This window comes from Camelus ferus, chromosome 3 (assembly GCF_009834535.1).
Source record: "Camelus ferus isolate YT-003-E chromosome 3, BCGSAC_Cfer_1.0, whole genome shotgun sequence".
Taxonomy (NCBI): Eukaryota; Metazoa; Chordata; class Mammalia; order Artiodactyla; family Camelidae; genus Camelus; species Camelus ferus.
This window is the reverse complement of record NC_045698.1, coordinates 115,193,408-115,214,662: the sequence shown is the minus strand read 5'-3', so window position 1 is coordinate 115,214,662 and position 21,255 is coordinate 115,193,408. Positions and strand designations below refer to the sequence as shown.

At 53.2% G+C, this 21,255-nt stretch overlaps 1 protein-coding gene across 1 annotated transcript; it reads left to right on the top strand.

Moving 5' to 3' along the window:
• Window positions 1-240: 240 nt before the first annotated feature.
• Window positions 241-13,925, top strand: SH3BP5L (SH3 binding domain protein 5 like). The gene is given in 8 exon segments (XM_032477258.1): window positions 241-352; window positions 804-1,412; window positions 7,770-7,832; window positions 7,992-8,120; window positions 9,681-9,842; window positions 11,321-11,494; window positions 12,045-12,107; window positions 12,109-13,925. Coding segments are annotated over 7 exon segments (1,182 nt in total). The 5' UTR covers window positions 241-352; window positions 804-1,229; the 3' UTR covers window positions 12,517-13,925.
• The last annotated feature ends 7,330 nt before the right edge of the window (window positions 13,926-21,255 follow it).

Here is a 21,255-nt window from a genome sequence, read left to right as displayed (position 1 = left end):
TCCCCTGCCCTAGTTTGTTCTCAGCACACACGCCCACATTTCAAGTTCATTTTGCCCTGGTGGAGGATGGGCTGGAGGCGACATACGGCGAACCTGCGCGCCGTGAGGCACCATTTTGTACGGAAACCGAAGGCTGGGCGGGACGAGTGTTGGGGATCCAGATGTGGCCGGGTTAGCAGGGGAGCGTGCGAGGGAGGGGCGCGAGGGCGGGGCGGGGGGGGCGTTGCTACCAGATTATGTATTTCCGCTTCCTATCGGCCACATCGTATTTGGTTGGACCGGCTTGTTGCGGGGAGGGCGGGGGAAGATTGTTTGCAGTGGAGAAGCTCGGCGCACGGGAAGGTAAACTGAGGTAAAACTGGAAAGGGTTCGCGGGGGGTGTGTGGGTTTGCGCCCGGCTGTGTAGCAGGTCTGGGGCCAGGGTCCTCGGGATTGCGGAAGAGTGGGGCTGGAAACGGGAGGCTCGGATTGTCCGCAGGGTTGGAGAGAGAAGAGGAGATGGGGTGGGGCTGGGGGTTACAAGGTGATTTGCAAAGCCGGGGGAGGGGGGAGTGGAATGGGGCGGGCAGAAGAGAAGCCGGGGGATAGTGGGGAGGATGAGAGCACGGAGGGAAGTCTGGGAGGTGCTAGTGGGGGAGGGGCTGGGGCGAGAGATCCTGGAACGCGGGAAAGTTCAGGGGTTGGTCTGAACGTGGGGGTGTGCCGGGAAGAGAGTGGAGTCCTTGGGAGGTTAAGGGATTGAAAGGAGCTGGTGGCCGACGTTCTAGTGCTAACTATGGACTGGGCCTTTGTTTCCCCTGCAGCTCCCCAGAGACGCATCCCGCAGCCTCTGCTCAGGCCCAGCCGTCTCTCTCCAGTTGCCACCACAGCCTGGAGGCGCCTGCCTCCGCCCTCCCGAATGGTGCTCCTTCTCACAGGCCTCGGCCCAGGATCCAGGCCCCCTTTGCCCCCTGCCTCGGAGCTGTTGCTCCGGGTCTTTCCTAGTGGACTCCTTGGGACGGGGAGGGAAGAACTTTTGCACATACAAGGCTGTAGCTCTAGGGACCCCACCGACAACTTGAATCTTGGTCTCTAACCGAGTGTGAAATCCCTCCTGTGCCCTCTCTATCTGCCCTTTGAGAAGAGAAACCCTTCTGTCCACCCAGAGCCCAGTAAGCCCCAAGCTGGGGCCCTGGTCCCAGCATGTCAATCCTCTCTTATGCATAGGGCTCTGCCCTCTCCCTGTCAGCATGGCTGAACTCAGGCAGGTTCCAGGGGGGCGGGAGACCCCACAGGGGGAGCTTCGGCCGGAAGTTGTAGAGGATGAAGTCCCTCGGAGCCCTGTCGCAGAGGAGCCCGGAGGAGGCGGAAGCAACAGCAGTGAAGCCAAATTGTCCCCAAGAGAAGAAGAAGAGCTGGATCCTAGAATACAGGTGAGAAGACTGAGCTAGGGGAGACATAGGGAGCTTAGATCCCAGCATTTCTGAAGAGCTGTCCGATAAATGAGGGGTTGGACTTAACTCTTTTCCCAGTGCACTTAGGCAGGAATGGAAAACAAGTTTGTCAACAAATCATTGCAACATAGTGTGACTAGCACCACAAGAGTTGTGTGCAGTGGGAGTACAGAGAAAGGCCGGGCCTGAGTGCCTGGGGCATGTTGCTGAAGGCTTCCCTGATGAAGTGAAGAGACAAATTGGCAGCAGATGCAGGAAGCACACTTTAGGTCAGGAGACAGTCGAACTGTTGTTTCTTTTCCGAGTAAACAAAGGGAGATACATAACAAGTTTCTACTGTATAGCACAGGGAACTATAATTAATATCGTGTAATAACTTATGGCTAAAAAGAATATGAAAACAAATATATGTATATTTTTACATGACTGAGGTATTGTGCTGTACACCAGAAATTGACACATTGTAAATTGACTATACTTAAATAAAAACAGTTAAAAAAAAAACGCAAAGGGGCTGTTGGCTTGGAGATGCAGCGTGAGTGGGATGTGAGATGACTTTGAGATCAGAAGGCAGTTTTGAATCTTTTCCCTTCTTTCACCTCATCAGTGCCTCCCAGGGACATTCACATTTGTGAAAGGTGAGACTTTTCATGTCTCATAAAGGTGACATCAGGCTTAGGCCTCTGAGGAAATCTATGTGTTCAGAGACATGTATGAGCTGTGGTCAGTCCTTCATAATACAGATTTCTGGTTCTGAGGATGCTGGGTCTATCAGATGAATGAAAGAGCTGATTTATTGTCTTGGAGCATTAATTGGCTAGTCGGTAGAGGGGCAGAACTTTGTGAAGGAGACCTGGGAGCAGTGGATGAGGACAGGCACCATGTGGAGTAGATAACATGGCCAGCTGAGCTGGATTGCAGTTTCCGGGCGGCGACAGAGAAGGGCTCCCTGGAGAAGCTGCTTCGGCAGGTGAAGGTCAGGATTGTCCTGTGTATTTGGGGCCTGAGCCTGCCATTTGGTATGGTAGCATCTTCAGGATTCTGACGTGGAGGTGGCTCACGTCTCTGTAAGTGAGGAGGAGTGTCCCAGGGCTCACACTCCCAGGCTTCTCTGTCAACAGACCTTTATTAGAGTACTTCAGTGAGTCAAGAAGAAATCAAAGCTGGTTCTAGCATCCTTCCTGCCCTCTCATGGTTGGGGTTCCCAGGATGTGTGTGGGGAAGCTGTGTCCATGTTTACAGTGGAGCAGTGGTGAACTATTTGCTGGCATGAGTCAGTAATTTATTTCTGCTGTGTTTCATGGGCATTACATTGAAAACAGCTCAGTTTCTCCTGCTGGTTCTGTAGATTCTTTGTGCACCAAGGAAACAAGTTGTAGTGAAAAAAGCCTTGGGCTGAGATTCAAGGAACCTCTAGTCCAATGATGTGTGATTTTCATGCAAGTTACATAACCTTTCCGAGCCTCAGTTTCTTTATCTGTAAAGTGAATGGTTGATCTAGCTAATTTGCACAGCTCCTTCCCGCTCTGATTCTTTTCTTTCACAAGCTCCCTTTTCCTGTCTCTTGGTGGAAGTTTGTAGGTCACGCTTTGGGAAAGAGACCCCTGCGTGTCAGGGAGGAGGGCTTTGCTGAAGCCCTTCACACACTTCCCTGCAGCATTCCTTGCCCCACTCCAGAGGAGAATCCACTCCCGCTTCTTTGCTCAGTCTCTCCTGCTCCTGCATATTTTTCCAGTGCCCACACAGGCAAAGGTGGTAGGATGAAAAGGCACCCTCATGCTGCGCTGTCCAATAAAGTAGCCACCAGCCGCGTGTGGGTAACTTAAATAAAATCAATTACGATTAAATAAAAAGCAAAAGTGCCTTTCCCCAGGTGCTGTTGGCAGTGCACAAGCAGAACATCTCTGTCCCCGTAGACAGTTGTCTGGTGTGAGCTCTGTGAGGGCCAGAGAATGCTGAGCAGGAGAAAGATTCACCCGGCCGTCAGTGACCTTGCAGTGTTACTGGAACAGGGGGGGCAGGCAGACCCTAGTCTCTTGCTAAACTGGGAGACACATTGTGGAGTGTTGTGGGTTATGTAGGGAGGCAAAGTCTTGCAGAGGCCTCCCTCATTGATGAGGCTGGGCCGGGCCGGTGCTCTGTTCTCAGCTGGGTTTCAGCGTCTCCCTGCTGCGTGGGAAAGCCAGCCTTGTGTGAGGGGCACCCTTCATGGAGGAGGCCGGTGGCATTTGGGCCTTCTGGGTTTGGGCTCTTTTGGATGAGAGAAAGATAGAGGTGTGTGTCTGGAGGTCCCTTTTAGTGTTGACAGTGTACAGGATCGTGTTATCCTGGTACTGCGTTTCAGAACTTTGGATCAGTGCATTCAGTGGGTCTCTACCCACAGCTCCATCAGAACCCCCCTGGGGCTTGAAAAACACCCATTCCTGAGCCGTGCCAGACTTGTGAATTCTCCTTCTGGGTGGGGCGAGAAGTGGTTCTAACATGCAGCCTGGGTGAGTCCGCTGAGCTGGAGATACCCTGTTCAGGTATTTTCTGGAACGGCCAGAAATGGTCCCTTAGGGTGAGGCTCTTTATGACGTGGGAAGTGGGGATTCTTGGCAGGCAGGCAGCTTGTGCCCCCCGTTGTCTGGTGGGATCCCTGTCGAAGCTGGAGGGAAGCCAGACCTGCACGGAGTGTGCTGTCTGCCAGGGAAGTCAACTGAATGTGTCTGTGTCTTGAAATGGACATACTTTCTGAGGCCTCCAGGCTGGTCCTCAGTTTTCTGAGAGCTCCAGGGTCCCAGGGGCAGGAAGGAGTGGAGGAGGGCAGTACTAGGAGGGGCCTGGTTCTCCTCCCCTGTGACTTCTCAGGCCTCTTTGTGATGGGCACATTCTTTCCCCAAGTAAGTGGATACGTCCACTGACCTCCTCCTCACACTCTTCAGGATGACTTTGTGGCTTCTGCCAAAGTGTCAGTTTAGCTTTTGCAGGGCAGTTGTTTTTACCTTATTTCTGAGTCTTCGGGTCATGGATCACCCTGGCCCTGCTGATTGACTGTGGGCTTGAGTTTTGTGTTTGTTTTTTTAATTGAGGTATAGTTGATTTACAATATTACCTAAGTTGTTTCAGGTGTACAATGTAGTGGTTCACAGTTTTTAAAGGTGATACTCCGTTTTGGGGTTGAGTATTTTAGTGGCCTGCCTGAGGTGGGCAGGAGCGTCTCTAGCCTGAGCACCCATGCCTTTGGCTCCATGGCCTGGTGTCCTGGTAGTGCGCCTGGTCTGCTCCGGGAAGGTCACCCTCCCTGCTGGCTGCAGGCTCTCTGATGGATGATGCACACTGACTCAGGCCTCATCCTCCTCGCATTCCATTTCAGCCAGATGCCAGGAGTCCCTGGTGAAGCAGACCAAATGGAACGTGGCGCCAACAGCCTAGAACAGAGCCCCGGGTGCTTGTTGGCTTCCTGCTCTGCTTTGCCCTGGGTCTGCCCCAGCCTGGCTGCTCCCACCCCGGCTCTCTTGCCCACCCTGGCCTCCAGCCCGCTCTGCTCGCCCGTCTCCTTGTCTTGTTAGAAAGAGCTTTGTGACTCTGAAGGGGCAGACCTCAGAGTCAACAAAAGGCTTTTTTTAATTGCTGGAGGTGCTTCGCAGGTATGAGTTTCTGTATTGAAAGACGTGCCTGCTTCTGTGGGCCAACAGCCAGAGCCTTTCACATTCATTTTCCAGTGAGGATGACTTGCATCGAGCTGTTCACTCCTCTAATGATCTTGTCAGGGTCTGGGAGCCCTTTGGGCTGTGGAACCAAGTGGGCTCCAGGCTTGGACCTTGGTTCACCCACAGGAATACTGCAGCATGCCCTCCGCCCACCTCCTTCTCTTCTCCCCCACAATCAGTGTTTTCTTACCAGGGCTGTGGTTCTCCTCGATGGTGGTACTGCTGTCTTTGAGACAGCCATTCACGGACATCCTTAGTCCTAGGAGGGTGGTCACCAGTATCAGGAGGGCCAGATAAAAGGTCAGGTCCTAGATCCAGTCCCACTTCTGTCTCTGATTCCCTGTCTTACTGTTCCCTGTCTATCAAATGTGAATGAGCTGAGAAAGAATATTCCATTGGGAGCTGCTGAAAGGACCGGTCACCTCCTCTCTTTGATTGTCTGAAACTCCCTGTGAGCCAAGTTTAGCCCCAGAAGGCTGGGCCCACAGGGGGAGGACTGCCCCTCACCCTGACAGGAATTGCCTTTTCTGAGGGCCCTTTGTGGTGATCTCATCAGATGAAGGTAACATCCTTGTTAGGACAGCACTGTGAAACGCAGCGCTTTGTGTGTTGGGGGGTGTTGGCACTGCCCTCGGGCTTCCTCTGGCGTCTTCTGGGCCTTGGAGGCTGCTCGTGGTTCCAGAGTGGCTTGCTGTTGCCTTATGAGCACCGGATTGTGTGGGTTGTGTGGCTGATCACACTGCCCATGTGCAGCAACTTGCCTGCACTTAAGTATTTTTTTTTAAACTGAGGTATAGTTAATTTACGTTATTACGTGAGTTTTGGAAGCCACACGCCGCTGTCCAAGTTCAGGTGTGCCCTAAGGTCAGATGCACGTGGGATTTCAAAGGCATAGTTTAAAAAAAAAGAATGTAGAAATATTAGTGGTAATTATTTTATGTTGCTATAACATGTTGAAAGTATGATATTTTGGATATGTTGGGTTAAATGAAATGTATTATTGCAGGCTCATCTCTTTGGTTTTGCTTTTTTAAAAAAAAAATACGGCATCTAGAGAACTACAGATTCCATAGGAGGCTCATAATATATTTCTGTTGGACAGCTCTGCTCTGGCAAGTTGAGAGCCACATTTGTGGCGCTCCCTGAGGCAGTGTCTACACTGCTGTGGTATGTGTATTCTCCTGTCTTTCTTCCTGGTTTTGTTACTTGTTTCCTCCATTGTGTTCCACCTCTTACTGTAATTAGGGTGAATAACTTGGTTTCTTGGATCCTTACTTGCTGACTCAGATCTTTTAGAGCTTGAACTGGGGTATAGAAAGAAAGATGACTAAAGGGGGATCAGACACTGGGTGGTTGGGAGGGCCAGATGCCGTGTGCGGGAGCAGCGCTGGCCCACTGCCAAGTGCAGGTTGCGCCTGGGCCAGGGGCAGCAGGCAGACAGACACCAGGCTGGCTGCCGCTGGCCTGTCCGTGGGCTGCAGGGCTCCGGGAGGGGAATCCTGTAGCTGGGCACTGGGCGTTTCTCTGGGCATTGCTCCTCCTCAGGAGTGTCCTCGGCTCCCTGGCCTCCAGGAACTTGACCGAGGGGAGGGGAAGGGAGGCGATTCAAGGCTGTGCCCTCCCTGCCCTCTGCCTTGACACTGAAGGGCCCTGGGAGATTCTGTCGCTGCTTTTGCCAGCCCTGGGGCCGCTGGGGCCCTCAGGCCAGCACGCCTGGTGACTTCCTCCTGAGGCTCTCCCTCCCTCCCACAGGATCTGCTGTGTGGGGACCTGGGGTCACTGTCACCACTGCCCAAGCAGGCCTGGAGGCTCTAATCTTAACCTGAATTGTCCACACAGCCATGGTGATTCTGCGTCCTGTACTTCCCTGGGCTCTCCCCTCCCCTCTCCCACCTACAGATGGCCTCCACTTTTGTCTCCCTGTCTCCTTGTCTCCAAGCTTTCCCTGCATGGCCCAGCTCGGCCTTCCTAAAGCACAGACCAGGTGGCGCCCGGCTCTGAGGGGTTCCCTCTGCCACTGGGACAAGCCCTAGTGTCCCCTCCCCTGTGCCTCAGCCTCTCCGGCTGCTCACCTCACAGCCTGCCTGCCTGAGCACCTGCTCTCCTGTAGATCCCCAGTTCCTGCCATGCCCACCCCTCACATGGTTCTTCACGCCCCGGAGGGCCTGTGGCTGTGAGCTGCCACCTCTCTGTGTTCTGAATTCTCAGGCCTCATGGTGCTGAGCTGTGCTAAGTGTGTGGTACATGTGTGCTGAGTGGGGTCTTGTCCTCTCTGGGTCAGAGACTTAGGTCTGAGGAGACTCCTGGCTGGGGAGTGAGAAGGAGGTGGTGCAGTCTGATGGAGAGACACAGGCTTGTTGCCACTTCACTACGTGTGTACATGTGTTCATTGTCTGAACCTCAGTCTTCTCATCTTTAAAATGGGGGCTTTTACTTCCTGATACAGAGGTGGAGTTGCAAGGGTCACAGGAGGCTGTATATTAGGTCTCTGACAAGGAGGCACTTGACAGTGACCTTCTCCCCTATCTCTCCCCTTCCCTGGTCAGCTGGGCCTTCCGTCTGTGCACTGTGCTTCTACCCTGCCTGGTTCATGGGAGGCTGCTTACCTCCACCTGCTCTAACTTGCTGCCCCTCTCTGTGGCAGGAGGAGCTGGAGCATCTGAACCAGGCCAGCGAGGAGATCAACCAGGTGGAGCTGCAGCTGGATGTGAGTGCTGCTCCTTTTCTTCATCCCTTGGGTTGGTTCTAGAGTTCACATCCCTCCTCTTTCTGTCCAGCAGCTGGGGAGGAGGCGTATATGAGAGATAAGAGGGGCTGGGACCCACATGCATGATCCCCTCTGCCCACATCCCTCTCCTTGTGCCAGGAGGCCAGGACCACCTACCGGAGGATCCTTCAGGAGTCAGCGAGGAAGCTCAACACACAGGGCTCCCACCTGGGGAGCTGCATCGAGAAGGCCCGGCCCTACTACGAGGCTCGGCGGCTGGCTAAGGAGGTACTTACTGCCCACTGACCCACCTCCCGGGGGGCTGCGTGCAGAGCTGGGCCCCACACCCTTATCTCTGTGTGGGGTGTGAGACGGAACACCTTTTCTAATATCTTTTCTCCCTTCTCTTCCCTGTGGTTCATGTCTCTGTTCTCTTGGCTTACCTCTCCACTCCTTGACCCTTCCTCCTTTATTTTTTCCTTTACACAAGTAATGTCAGTTCACTGTTGGAAGACCGTAACTGTAACCTGTAACTATAAAATAAGAAGAGAACTAAAATCTCCCCAAATCCTGCTACGTTTATGCTTCATGATTTTTGTACCTGGGGCTTGTGTTAGTCAAGTACGGTGAGGCGGCAGACACAGACAACTGCTTTGAAAGAAGAGCTTATTACTTACATTTCCTAAGGAGAAAGGACAGTCTGCATCGTGCAGGGCTGCGTGGGGAAGCACCTGGGTGGGCGAGGAGGCAGCAAACCTGAGGGGAACGCTTGGCCCAGAGCTTTTATTGTAGACCTTTACTGTGGTTGGTTTTCACGGGAAGGAATGGGTAAAGCAGTGTAGGCTAGTTTGAAACTAGTGGGCTCTGGGCTAGAGGGATGTTCTCTCAAGTTTTCTGGTACGTGGCCCTCTGGTGATTTAGGGCAGGGGAAACACGGGCTTGGTGTGTGAGAGTTAGATAAAAGCGGCTGCAAGCGAAGGTCTCAAGAAGACCAAAGAATACAGGAAACACTCAAAATGCCTTGAGCTTGACAAGCTTGTTCCTGGGTGTATTTGCTTCGCCCACTCTTCCCCTTGGCCTGAAACTCGCATCCTTGATGTGGGCTTTGGATTGGTTGATTTGCACATGAAAGGTGTGCTCGCAGGAGTTCACTGTCTCTGGGAGTTCGCTTGCCCTCGGAGGACCAGCGTGGCTTCCAAGGTGTCAAAGCATCATCAAATATAGAAAGTAAAAAATGTGGTTAATACAGCACAGATAACCCCTTAACTTTTTTTTTTTTTTGGTATATATTTCTGCCAAAACAGGATAACGTGTACTATTTTTATTCCTTTATTTTCCTTATGACACGGTTTCATGTCAGTCAGTATCCATCCATGCCATTATTTTTAAGGGCTGTTTAATATTTCCTTATATTTGGTGTACTGTTATTTTTTTAGCCAGTTCTCTGTAACTGAGAACTTGAGTTGGTGAGTTTCATTCACTTACCTGCTGGACTGGAGTGGATTGTATCAATCAGCAACTAAGCACCTTCCCACTGAAGTGGTGTGGGTTTTTCTTCTCTCCAGGGCAAAAGGCCAGCAGCCTTTGATGGTGCTGGATTTTACACACTCAGCCTCCTTTGGCAGTACCCTTCTCTGTGTACCCATATCTCTTCTCTTAGCTGTATCCTTACAAAATATTCTTTGTAGAGTTTTACTTTCTTGACACTTATCCTTAGTGCAGTTTAGGAAGTAAAGCCAGCATTGCAGTGGGCCTTCCTCCTTCTCTTGTCCTTGCCCAGGGTTGGTCTCCATGGGCAGTCAGGGGTCTCTTGTGGGGCTCCCTGTCCTGACGACCCTTTTCCCCCAGGCCCAGCAGGAGACACAGAAGGCAGCGCTGCGGTACGAGCGGGCCGTGAGCATGCACAACGCTGCCCGGGAGATGGTGTTTGTGGCCGAGCAGGGCGTCATGGCTGACAAGAACCGGCTGGACCCCACGTGGCAGGAGATGCTCAACCACGCCACCTGCAAGGTGAGCTAGGCAGTGCCAGCGGGTCCCCTCTGCTGGTTCCGGCACTTTCTTTGTCATCCCTTCATCTTTTCTCGCTCTCTCCTGCAGCCTTCCCTCAGCTTTGATTCTGTTTTAGGGAAAACCTGTTAGCTCTTTGCCCATTTTTGGCCTCCAGTGTGTCCCATGTACATTTCCTTCTGACTTAGGATGTCTTTCTGGGCTTTTCTTGAACCTTTGCCTCCAGATGTGGGACTAACCCAGCGGTTCATCCCTACTGAATGCCCTGGATTCAATGCCTTTGTTACGTTTAGCTGTGACCCGTCACTTCTGTTTTTCAGAATGTTCTCCCTTTCTTGCTTCTGAGCTCTGCCATTAGACCTTGATTTTTGAAGTGTAACTTGTATATCACTTCCGAACTGCCCTGTGGGGGACCAGGGAGCAGGAGGGCCCTTGGCATCCGCTCCAGCCTGCCACCTTCACCTCGTAAAGGGCAAGTGTCTTAGTCTTTTAGGGCCGTCACAACCCCACAGTGAGGCTGGGCAGCTTACACCACACATGTTCCATGTCTCTAACGTCAAGGCATAGGCAGATGTGGCGTCTGCTGAGGGCTTGCCTCCCAGCTCTTAGACAGCCAGCTGTCTTGTCACTGTGTTCCCACATGGCTGACGGGGCTAGGGAGCTCTACAAGGGCTCTTTCATAAGGAAACTAATTCCATTCGTGAGCTCTCTCCCCTCATGACCCCATCACATCTCAGAGGGCCCACCTCCAATGCCATCACCTCAGGATTAGGATTTCCACGCTAGAATTTTGGGGGTCACAGGCATTTAGTCCGTAGCAGTAAGTGTCAGCCTCTGAGGAGTGGTCCTGTCTCAAGGTTCTTTGTGTGCCCCTTAGTCCAGGCCCATGGCCTCGCCCAAAGCAGGAGCTCCGCTTCTACTCTGGAGCTCACACAGAGGGACGACACAGCACTGGGGGAGGGGTTGTCCAGGCTGCGTGGGGCAGGATGTGGTGCGGCTCTAGTGCAGGGTATGGTGAGGCCAGCTCCTTGGTCCTGGTGGATGCAGTGGCTGGAGCCTTTGCCTGCTGCCTGCTCAGGCACGGACGTCTGGAGAACGCAGTGCTGAGCGGTGGCTCCCCACAGTGAGGCTCTCCCCTTCCCCCAGCCCCAGCCCCCAGCACTGAGGGATCTCTGAGGACCGTGGCTGTGGCAGGTGTGCTCACAGACGGACATTCCCTACATGCTCACGAGTGGTCCAGAGGGCCCCCGCACCTCCTGGCGGCAGCAAGGCTGAGAGGCGGGTGGTGCAGGTAACAATAGGCAGGTATAAGAACTCACTGTTCTCTTGTGTCTCGGGAGCTCACTGCCCTCTCTGGGCTCTGCAGACAGTGGGGGATTCCTGCCAATGTAACATTCGGAGTGGCAGCCTGGGACAGACTACAGGGGCAGGAGTGTGGGTCTGAGCTCAGTGATGTGAGTCCTCCACCCTACCTGGGCCAGGTGAACGAAGCAGAGGAGGAGCGGCTTCGTGGCGAGCGGGAGCACCAGCGGGTGACGCGGCTGTGCCAGCAGGCCGAGGCCCGGGTTCAGGCCCTGCAGAAGACCCTCCGGCGCGCCATTGGCAAGAGCCGCCCCTACTTTGAGCTCAAGGCCCAGTTCAGCCAGATCCTGGAGGTAGCTGAGTGGGGGAGGGGGGATGGGTGGACATCTGGAGAGGGGGCAGGCATAGAAAGGGAGACAGGTTGGGGGGCACCAGTCTGCTTCTCTGGGCTATCCACCAGGCCAATGTGGTGGGACAGGTGGTGGCGCAAGAGCTCAGAATGACCCTGCGGGAGTGGGATGTGGGATGATGGGGAGGGTGGATGCTGGCGGAGAAGGGAAGTAAAGGGGAAGAAGTGAGAATTGGGGGGGGACAGGGAAGAGGAAAGGGAACAGTGGGGAGAGGAGGTGGAGTGGGTGGGAATGAAGACCTGGGAAGAAGGCCCTGGAAGGTCAGGCAGGAGCAGGGCAGGTCGGTGGGGAAGGAGGACCTGAGAAGGAGGAGTGAAGAGGGGCTGGGTGTGGCCTTTGGAGCCCTGCGGATTGGTGACTGGTGGCGCGCAGGGTCGGGCCGGGCCTGGCAGAGGAGGCGCAGGATGCTGAGTGCAGCTGCCAGGACTCGGCATCGCTGGGGGCCTCGGAGAGTTGTCCAGAGGATTCCCCCGCTCTGTCCCTCCCTCTGCAGGAGCACAAGGCCAAGGTGACAGAGCTGGAGCAGCAGGTGGCCCAGGCTAAGACCCGCTACTCCTGTCGCCCTGCGCAACCTGGAGCAGATCAGCGAGCAGATTCATGCGCGGCGCCGGGGCCAGCCCGCGCATCCCGCGGGCCAGCGGCGCTCCTCCCCCGTCGGGGCCGAGGCCGGGCCCGATGCTGGCGAGGATGGGGACAGCGGGATCATCGAGAGGGCCGAGGGCGGGGGTTTGGAGGAGGGTGTCAGCCTGGGGCCTGGGCCTGCGCGCGACACGGACACTCTGAGCCTACTGAGCCTGCGCACGGTGGCCTCGGACCTGCAGAAGTGCGACTCGGTGGAGCACCTGCGGGGCCTCTCCGACCACACCAGTCTGGACGGCCAGGAGCTGGGTCCCCGGGGTGGGGGTCGCCGGGGCAGTGACGGCGCAGGCCGCGGGGGCCGTCACCAGCGCAGTGTCAGCCTGTAGCCCCCCACCCCGCTCAGGGTGGCTGGTGCGACTCTTACCACCACTGGCCCAGGGAGGGCCCTCAGGCTCTCAGCTCCCCCTCCTCGGGGCCTTGCTTTCCTCAGAGGGTTCGGTGTGGCTGTGTCTGAGTCTGCTCTTCGTGTCTGGCTTTCCCGTGGGTGGCCCCTCTCTTTGCCTTACCCCCTCGGAAGGCTTGTCTTTGGCTCTCCCCTCCTGCTGGCTCCTCACCGTCTGTCTGACCCCCTTTGCTGTCCCCTTCTGACTTCTTCCATCTGTCTGGATTTTCCCCCCTCAGGGAAATTTATCTAGAAGGCACAGGGAAGCCATCAGAGAAAGTGGGTGCTGGACCTGAGTCCCCGCATCTTGGTTCCCCAGCTTTCAGTGAACGGACAGGTGCCCCTTCCACCTCCCCATCTCCCAGGTGGGCCCTACGGATGCTGCAGAGCTCTCCTGGCAGCCCGCTGTCCCGGTCCTCTGTCCCAGCCTGCCTGTGTGTAACATGTAAGATGTGCTGTGGGACTCTGTGCCTCTGGGAGACACCACTGGTCCCTTCAGCGCTCCCTCCTCGTGACCTAAGCTGCTTTGCTGTGTGTGCCTCAAAGCAGGACTTGAGGGGTACTGGGGTCAGGGAAGGTGAAACCAACCCCATTGTCAACATAGGGGACTCCCGTGTGCATCACGTTTCTAGGCTGGGCCCTTAACATTGCCAAGGTGCTAGCGGGTCCGTGTTGCGGGGTGGGGACATAGTGAAGTCCCGATGGCTGAAACCCTTGCCAGTCCTGCTGCGGAGTTAGGTTTAATTTACTTTTTCTGGGTAGAGGATGCAGAGCCAAGTCTCAGCACCCTCCTACAGGGTTGGAGTTAGGGAATTTGGTGCTCAATTGCTCTCCATTGCTCTTCCCCAAACCAAACAATACCTAGTCCAGGATCCCTTAAGGGGGAATGCTCAGGTTTGGCTGTAGATCCTCTGCTGATATGGGGAGGGGCTGGCCTGGGGTGAGGGGACTCGCCCTCGGCGGGGAGCAGCTCCAGGTGTCTGGCGGGGCTCCCACGCTGTGTATGGGGAAAGGTAGGGGAGCTACACTGGATCTGGGTGCCTTTGGAGGACTGATCCTCCTGTCCCACCCCGGGAGGGCTGAGAGCTGGACTCTGGGCAGGAGACCTTGTGCCTAGGCCTATGAGCTGCTGCCACTGACCAGGGGAGGAGTGGGCCTTCGCATGGAAGGTGTCCCCCTGTCCCAGGGTTGAGGTAGGATGGTCATGATGAGAACCGCCAGGTTTGAGGTGGCCATGGGTGGAGGGAAGAGTGGGAGGATGTGGGCGTGCGTGCGTGCATGCATGTGCCTGTGTGTATGGGGGAAAAGGTCTGCCCCGATTTTATTTAAATAAAATAGTTTATGTAACAGTAATGTTCATTGCCCCTGTTGGGAGGGAGAGGGAGAACGGCGAGGATGGAGAGCAGGGAGGAGCAGGGTGAAATGTGCTCTTCTGATGGGGGAAGTCAGGGAGGTGAAGGATGAGATGGACCAGACCCAGGGAGGGAAGGCTTATGGCCATGATGCTGGGGTGAGCACACACCAGGTCACCGGTGCCCTGCAGATCCCCTCCCCACCGGCCTGCTAGCCAGGAAGGCTCTGCAGGGTGGAGAGGATGTCAGCCACTGGTGGTGCAGAAGGCATCGGGGTGCCAATCCTGGATGTGAGTATGAGGAAAGGGGAGGGACGTACATAGGGTTGTGGGATTTAGCGAATAAACACGCAGGATGCTCAGGTAAACTTAGATTTCAGATAGTGTTTTTGCACCCCCACCCCCACCCCCGGGAATGTTTAGGACATACTTACACCAAGTTATTTGTTGTCTATCTGAAGTTAAAATTCAACATAGGTCATAGGTGACTCCCATGTCAGGACTTGACCCGTTGTGGGTCAGGAGGGTTTTGAGTACCTTTGGACCCACAGGCTGTGAAATGTCTGGTGGATCAGGTAGGGGAAGAGCTGAGGACTTCAGGAGCGGTGGAGGTGGCAGAGTGAAGGCTTCGGACTGAGCGCCACCAGGCTGTACCTGCATGTACAACCAGGTGAGGGTGGAGTCAGCCAAGGGGTGGAGAAGGCGCTGCCAGTGAGGAACGGGGAGACCTGCTGATAGAACCCGGTGAGAAGTGGGCGTCCTGAGGACCCCTAAGAGTAGGAAGCCAGAAGCTGGAGGGACAGGAGGACAGAGGGGACACCCTGGTGAGCTCAGATGGTAGATAGGCCATTATGAGCCACTGTGCACCCTTTAACTAGGCTGTCCAGGTGTGAGACTGCCTGTCCTGACCTGAGTTCTTACCTTAATTGAGAAAGAAGTGAAGTGTGGTAAGGTGATGGGTGCCAAATACTTCCCTTTTCACTGGAAAAGCTGCAGGTAGTGCATGGCCTTTGCCCTTGGAAAGTGGGCTTTCTGAGACGACTCCCTGGGGTCATACTTCCCGCCCGTAAAGCTCCTGGTGCAAAGGAGCCCCAGAAAAGAAGGGCTGGTTGTGCTCACCCATTTTCTTGCAAAAGTCACCTACCAGGTAAGGCAACAGTGCAGAGAGAACGGGAGGGTTAGGGCTGACGGCACTTCCTTCATGTGGAGGAAAGCTGCCGTGGTGAATATGCCTACCCCCAGCCCTAACGTGACGGCAGTGGGTTGCACTCACCGTGTGTCTCATGTGCCAGGCAAATGCATCGACCCATTTAGTGCCCACAGCATTGCGGGGTAATGCGCAGTTGCTTTTTCACAGTTGAAAATACAGGCATGTAGGAGTGTGCAGTCTGCCCCTAGCCTTGTAGGAAGTGATACAGGCAGTCGGACTCTTGAGTCCAAACTCCTGAACACCTGAGTTAAGGAACTAGAGGTGAGAAAGAAGAGGGTAGATGTAGTCGGCTCTTAGGAAGTTTTATGGGGGGGAAGAGGAGCTGAGAAATACCAGGATGGTCAAGGAATTTTAAAGTAAGCAAGAGATGGTCAGTTTATGGGAGATGTGGAGTCTCTTCTTACCCATTTCTGTGCCATGTCATATGTCATAGTGGTAACGACTTCTTTTGAACTGTGTCCCCCTTAAGTAAGTAGCTGGGCTCAGAAAATATGCCTTTGTGACCCCTCTTCCCCAATCCAAATTTATTCAAGGTGGTTGTTGGTTTGTTTGTGGGGAGAGGTAATTAGATTTACTGATTTATTATTGAAAGAGGTACTGGGAATTGAACCCCGGAGCTCCTGTATGCTAAGCATGAGCTCTGCCACTTGAGCTATACCCTCCCCCCACCCCCCACCCCCCAGGTTGTAGATGGTCCCCGACTTACAAGTTTGACTTGCTGATTTTTTGGCTTTAAAGTGGTGCGAGAGCAACACACGTTCAGCAGAAACAGTACTTTGAATTTTGCATCTTGATCTTCTGGGCTAGTGATTGGAGGCTTTGCAGTGGGTACCCCGCAGCTAGCTCCCAGTCAGCCACACAGCCTTGAAGGCGAACAGCAATGCACTTAACGGCTATTCTGTATCCACACAACCGTTCTGTGTTGCACTTTATCAGTAGAGTATTCAATTAGCCACATGAGGTACTCAGCACTTCACTATAAAGTAGGCTTTATGTTAGATGTGTTTGCCCAGCTGTAGGCTAATGTAAGTGTTCCGAGCACATTTAAGCTTGGTTAAGTGTATTAAGTGCATTTTTGATTTAGGACATTTTCAACTTAATGATGGGTTTATCGATTCGTAACCCCATTGTAAGTCTAGGAAGATCTGTACTTTGTTAGTACCACGGTTAGGAGGTCAGTGTCTGTATCCACAGCCCAGGCATGTTTATGACCTGTAAAATGAGAAAATCTCAGCGTGCTTAGCATGATGCCAGGTCAATGGATGATAGCTACAGTGATCCATGCTGCAGTTTCCTGAAGCTTCAGGATGCAGCGACATTCACGTAAGGAAGCCTCCTCCCATCTTGTGCTAGACAAGGACGCTCTTTATGAAGATCTCACTGAGGGTTGGTTTTCCCTCTTTAGGAATCATTTCGGTCTTTACTCCGCCTTGATGGGCTTCTCAGGCTGTCATGGTCCTGCTCTGTCGGCAGAGGGCAGCAACCACCAGAAAGCGGGCCAGGCGCGGTCTGGGTCTTCATCCCTGCACGCAATTACAATGTTAGTTTCGCAGGACTATGAGGTTCGCCTCCTGGACCCTTGACAGAGGGCCTGGGGACATGGTGGGGTGGGGGTTGGGATCCGTACCCCAGAGTTGAACCCTGTCTGGCCCCACAGGGGCCTCTTGTATCTCTGCATATCCTTGGAAAAGTCAGCTGTCTGAAAACTGGGCCAGGTCTTCTGGGGTGGCCGTCATTTGAGACAAGATATTCCGTGCCTGTTAACTTGCCCTGTCTCCTCAGAGCTCACTCACCTCCTGTGTCGTCCTCCCTAATGTCCCGTCCGTTGCCCTTCCTCAGCCCTCTTCCATATTCCCCTTTTGGGAAATCCCTTAGTCTTCTCCCTACCATCATTCCGGACCATAGCCTGAACTGAGGGGAACAGGGGACCACGTTTCACTGGCTTGCAAAAGGATGTGCATAGTTTATTAAGAAATATTTACCAGGATCTTCCAGAGTGCAAAACACTGGTGCACTGTGGTAGGGCTGATTTAGAAAGTATAATACTGTGGGTGGGATATCCAGATAAGGAACCTGGGGGTCCACACAGGTAATTGGTGACTTGGAGCAGTGAAAAACAGATAACTACTGAGGGCTGTAGTCAAGGAGGGCTCTGGGAGGTTAGGCAAGAAAGCAAGGGCATCGGAAATGGGGACCACTCTGAAGCTCTGAACCAGCCCCTGGCCGTAGGCTAGAGAGGAGGTAACAGGCAGCCCCTCACCCCCACCCTCTCCTCCCAGTCCTCCTATCCCATGCCTCACTCTTCTGAAATCTGTCCTGAGCTCTTCCAGCCAGGGCTTGTGTCTGCCCCATCTTGGTGTTCTCGGGGACTGTCACAAAGCACTCTCCATCAGACATTTGCCCACAGATGTGCTTATGCTCTTGGCACAAGTTTTCACACTTAACCTGTTAGATTTCTGCCTGTGACTTGATGCCCAGCTCATGTGGACATTTGACCAAAGGCCTTCCTGGTTCTGTTACAGAAACCTGAATCCCGTCGAGAGACCAAGCGACACTCAGAGGGTTGGAGAACTCAGGTTTATTTACGCCGGCGGGCCCAGAGGCGTTAATACTCTCGGCTCTGGACCCCGACTGCAAGTTCGTATGAGCTTTTATAGGGTTTTAGGAACAAAAAATCACATGGTCTTAGGTTTTTCTGTGTGATGGGGAGGGGTTAGTTTCGGCTTCCTAGAAGCAGGCTGTTTTACAGAAGCACAAAAGCAAAGCACTAAGCAATGTCTCTGCCTGGGAGGCCCTGCTGATCCCTGTGGGCCTTTTGCCTCCAGTTCCCCCGCTCTCCAGCCAGGTCTGAATCAATGCCCCCACCTAAGTTCCTCAAGGCTCTTTTGACTTAATGGGGTCAATCCTGATTCCATCTCACTCAACAGTCAGTATAGCTCAGTAGGCATTGTGACTCCATGTCACTCAGTAGAGTGACTGTATGTCATGTATGATCTAAACGGGCACTCCAGTGTGAAGAGGGTAGATGTAACGCAGGACTGAACAGCACCTGATCGCGCTGTCCAGAGAGGGTATCACTGCCCTGCCCTGCCACGAGGCTCTGTGCGCACGTTGGATGAGCCCACACAGCTCCTCTGTGCTTTGGTGTTCCAGTCTGCAAGAAGAGAGGCTGAACTGGATAGATAAGTTCTGAGGTTGTCTAAACCAAAATCACTAAAACTATATGGCCAGTGGAGAAGGCTGGGGCCTGTCAGAGGGGTTTTGGTGGAGAATGTGAGATAGTGGAGGGGTTCGAGGCCAGAGCATGAGAACTTCCGGGCTGGGGTTGATTAGGGCAGTGGAGGACGGCTGCACATTGCTGCTTTGGCTGTGAGGTGATGACTGTTCACTGTGGTGGAGGAACTTGCAATGCTGGGTGGTGGTGTGTCCTTCCCCACGGCCGGCAGGTGGTGCTCACAGCACAGCAGGGATAAACCAGCTGACATACATCACCGTAGTTCGGGGGAGGGGGTGGCAAGATGAGTTTCTTTCCCATTTAGGATAGAGGAACATTGTGATCTAGGATAGAATGGCGATTGGGGCCGTGGAGTTTGGCAAGAGGAGACACTCCTTCCACAACTGCGGCTTCATCTCACAGGCCTTCTGCGCCGCCCTCTTCCTTTTCCTCTGCTTGTGACTTCTGTGATAACAGGCAGAAGGGCAGGGGCTTCTCCTCGTCCACCAGGAGGGGATTTCAGCCACGCCTTCTTCAGAGGTAAGACAGGATTTTTTTTATAGGGGTTGGGGGCTGGGGGAGGAGTGGGAGGAAGGGTGGGAGCTCCTGGCACGAAGGGCTTCCCAGGAGGAGGATCCTGGGGCCTGTCGGGAAGGATAAGGGGACCTCGGAGAGCATCTCCTCTCCCTCCTTCTAACCTCAGTGCTGCTGCTGGGGTTTCAGGCTCCCACTCTCCTTGGAGAGAGAGGCCAGGAGCCCACTGCCCCTGCACCCTGGGGTGAGAGCAGGCGTTCGTGCTTTTCTCCCACCTGGTCCTCGTCCAGCTGACCTTTACCCAAGCTCTGCTTCCACACTGGACATACTTTCTGAACCCTCGAATCACAAGTTCTTCCTTCTCCCTCAAACAGTCGCACTTAGCCGAGGGACCGTGGCTACTGTCAACTGAAATAAATGCGCAGCCTAAATTGAGAGTTGAGAGTTACATTTTATTTGGCGGGAGGACTCGGGCTGGGATGACAGCCTCTCAGATGGCTCTGAAGGACTGCTCCGAAGAGGTAGGGCAGGAGCTAGGATATATAATGGAGTTCTTACAACAAAGACCAGGTAGTAGGAACAGTAAAAGATTACTTGTTACCTAAAGAAAACCAGGCATCTCAAGGTAAAGAATTTAGTGCTTTTCTATGTATGGGAGGAAGCAAACATTTGGGCTCATTGAATTCATTCCTTTGACAAGCACCTAGCTATCTAGGGCCAGTGTCCTGTCCTTTCTTATTCTGGGTCCCCTCAGGGTGCACCCAGTTTTAGTGGCTGCAGAGGCCGGGCTGCAGGCTTGTCTTCACTGGCTGATGACTTGATGGCTTCAGCATTCTTTGTTTACTGATACGGTTTGCAGTAGTTTTCATTCACACCACCCAGTTGGAAGGGACCTGTCAATAACCAGAAAAGCATGAGGCCTTAGGATGGTCTCCGTTAGAGAGAGGGAAGCTGTGTCTGCAACAACAAAAAACCAAACTCAAGGTTAAAAGACATGCAGCCAGGTATTTAATTCTCCTGCCGTCTTGGATAAACTCTTTTGTTATTTATATTTTTTCCGAACTGAATTACTTTTTTAAAAATATGTTTTAAAGGCACAACCAGAGAGAATGTGACAGGACAAAAAGGCAGAATCTGAAAGAGAGGCAAGTTGACCTGGAATCACAAATGGAAAATGTTTCATAAGAGAAAACATCACGAGAATTGGAGAAGATGAAAGGAGTTGAGTGGAAGAAGGAGAGAGACGTGGAGGTACACAGGTGCACTCAGCTGGAGGGAGGGACCTCAGAGATAAGAAGGGGAAAACACGCCAGCTGACAGAACTTGTAGCAGAGACGGTGTGCAGAGGTGCCTGGACATTAATTGAGGTCCAGTTCAGATTTATAGCCCTCCCTTATCTTGACCTGTCTTAAGGTGCCTAGGGGTGGGGCCATTCCTGGAGCTGCCTACGTTCTGCGGCTGCCTGCTGGACGGAGCTTTATGGCTCTGGTGTCAGAGAAATCAGTGGTAAATCTTGTCTCAGGCTGGCCCCACCCTCCTTTGGCTCCAACAGTGTTCGATATCCAATTAACAGGAAGCTGGATTCTATGAGCTGTTAAGAAACAAAATTCAACTGAGTAAATTTTAAAGACCTTACCGGCTTTATTCAGTGATTCATGAATTGGTCAGTATCCCATCCAGCAGATGGAAAAGAGCTCCAAGTCACTGTGCAGAATGAAGGACTTTTATAACCAGAAGGGAGAGGAACAATGAAGTTATACTAGCAAAAATTGGATTGGTTGTCACAAGGTCATCTTCCTTTAGAGGACTGTAGAGGTGTATCTTGGAAGTAGCTGTCCTATTACCAGGTAGAAGAGGACCAAGGGGGCGGGTGTGCCTTCAGATGTGTCCAAGGACCTCTTGGCAGCTCTGTACCATTAATTCCACGACGATTTGTGTGCCTGGAACCCAACCAAAGCTGAGCAAGCCATATTCTCTAATCAAAACAGTATTATCTTCTTGAGGACTTGTGCGTTTTGAGAATTCTATGCTTTGTGAGATGTGTTCTTTCACAGTTTTGGGCATGAAAATCTTCCAGTGAAATGAGAACAGAAGAAATATTTGCTTGTCACCCATCCTTTGTCTTAAACATGGCTCAATAAGGAGGTATCACTCAGAGACGCTGGCTCAGAGAGGATTTTTCTAGAACCTTGGTTCCTAAAGTATATTCTCCAGACCAGCAACAAAAAAAGAATCACCTGAAGCTTGTTAGAAATGAACTATTCTCAGGCCCCAGCTCCCCAGAGGTACTGGATCAGAAGTTTTGGGGTGGCACCCAGGATCTGTTTAATAGGCCCTGCAGGTGATTCTGGTGCCCACTGGAGTTTGTGAATTG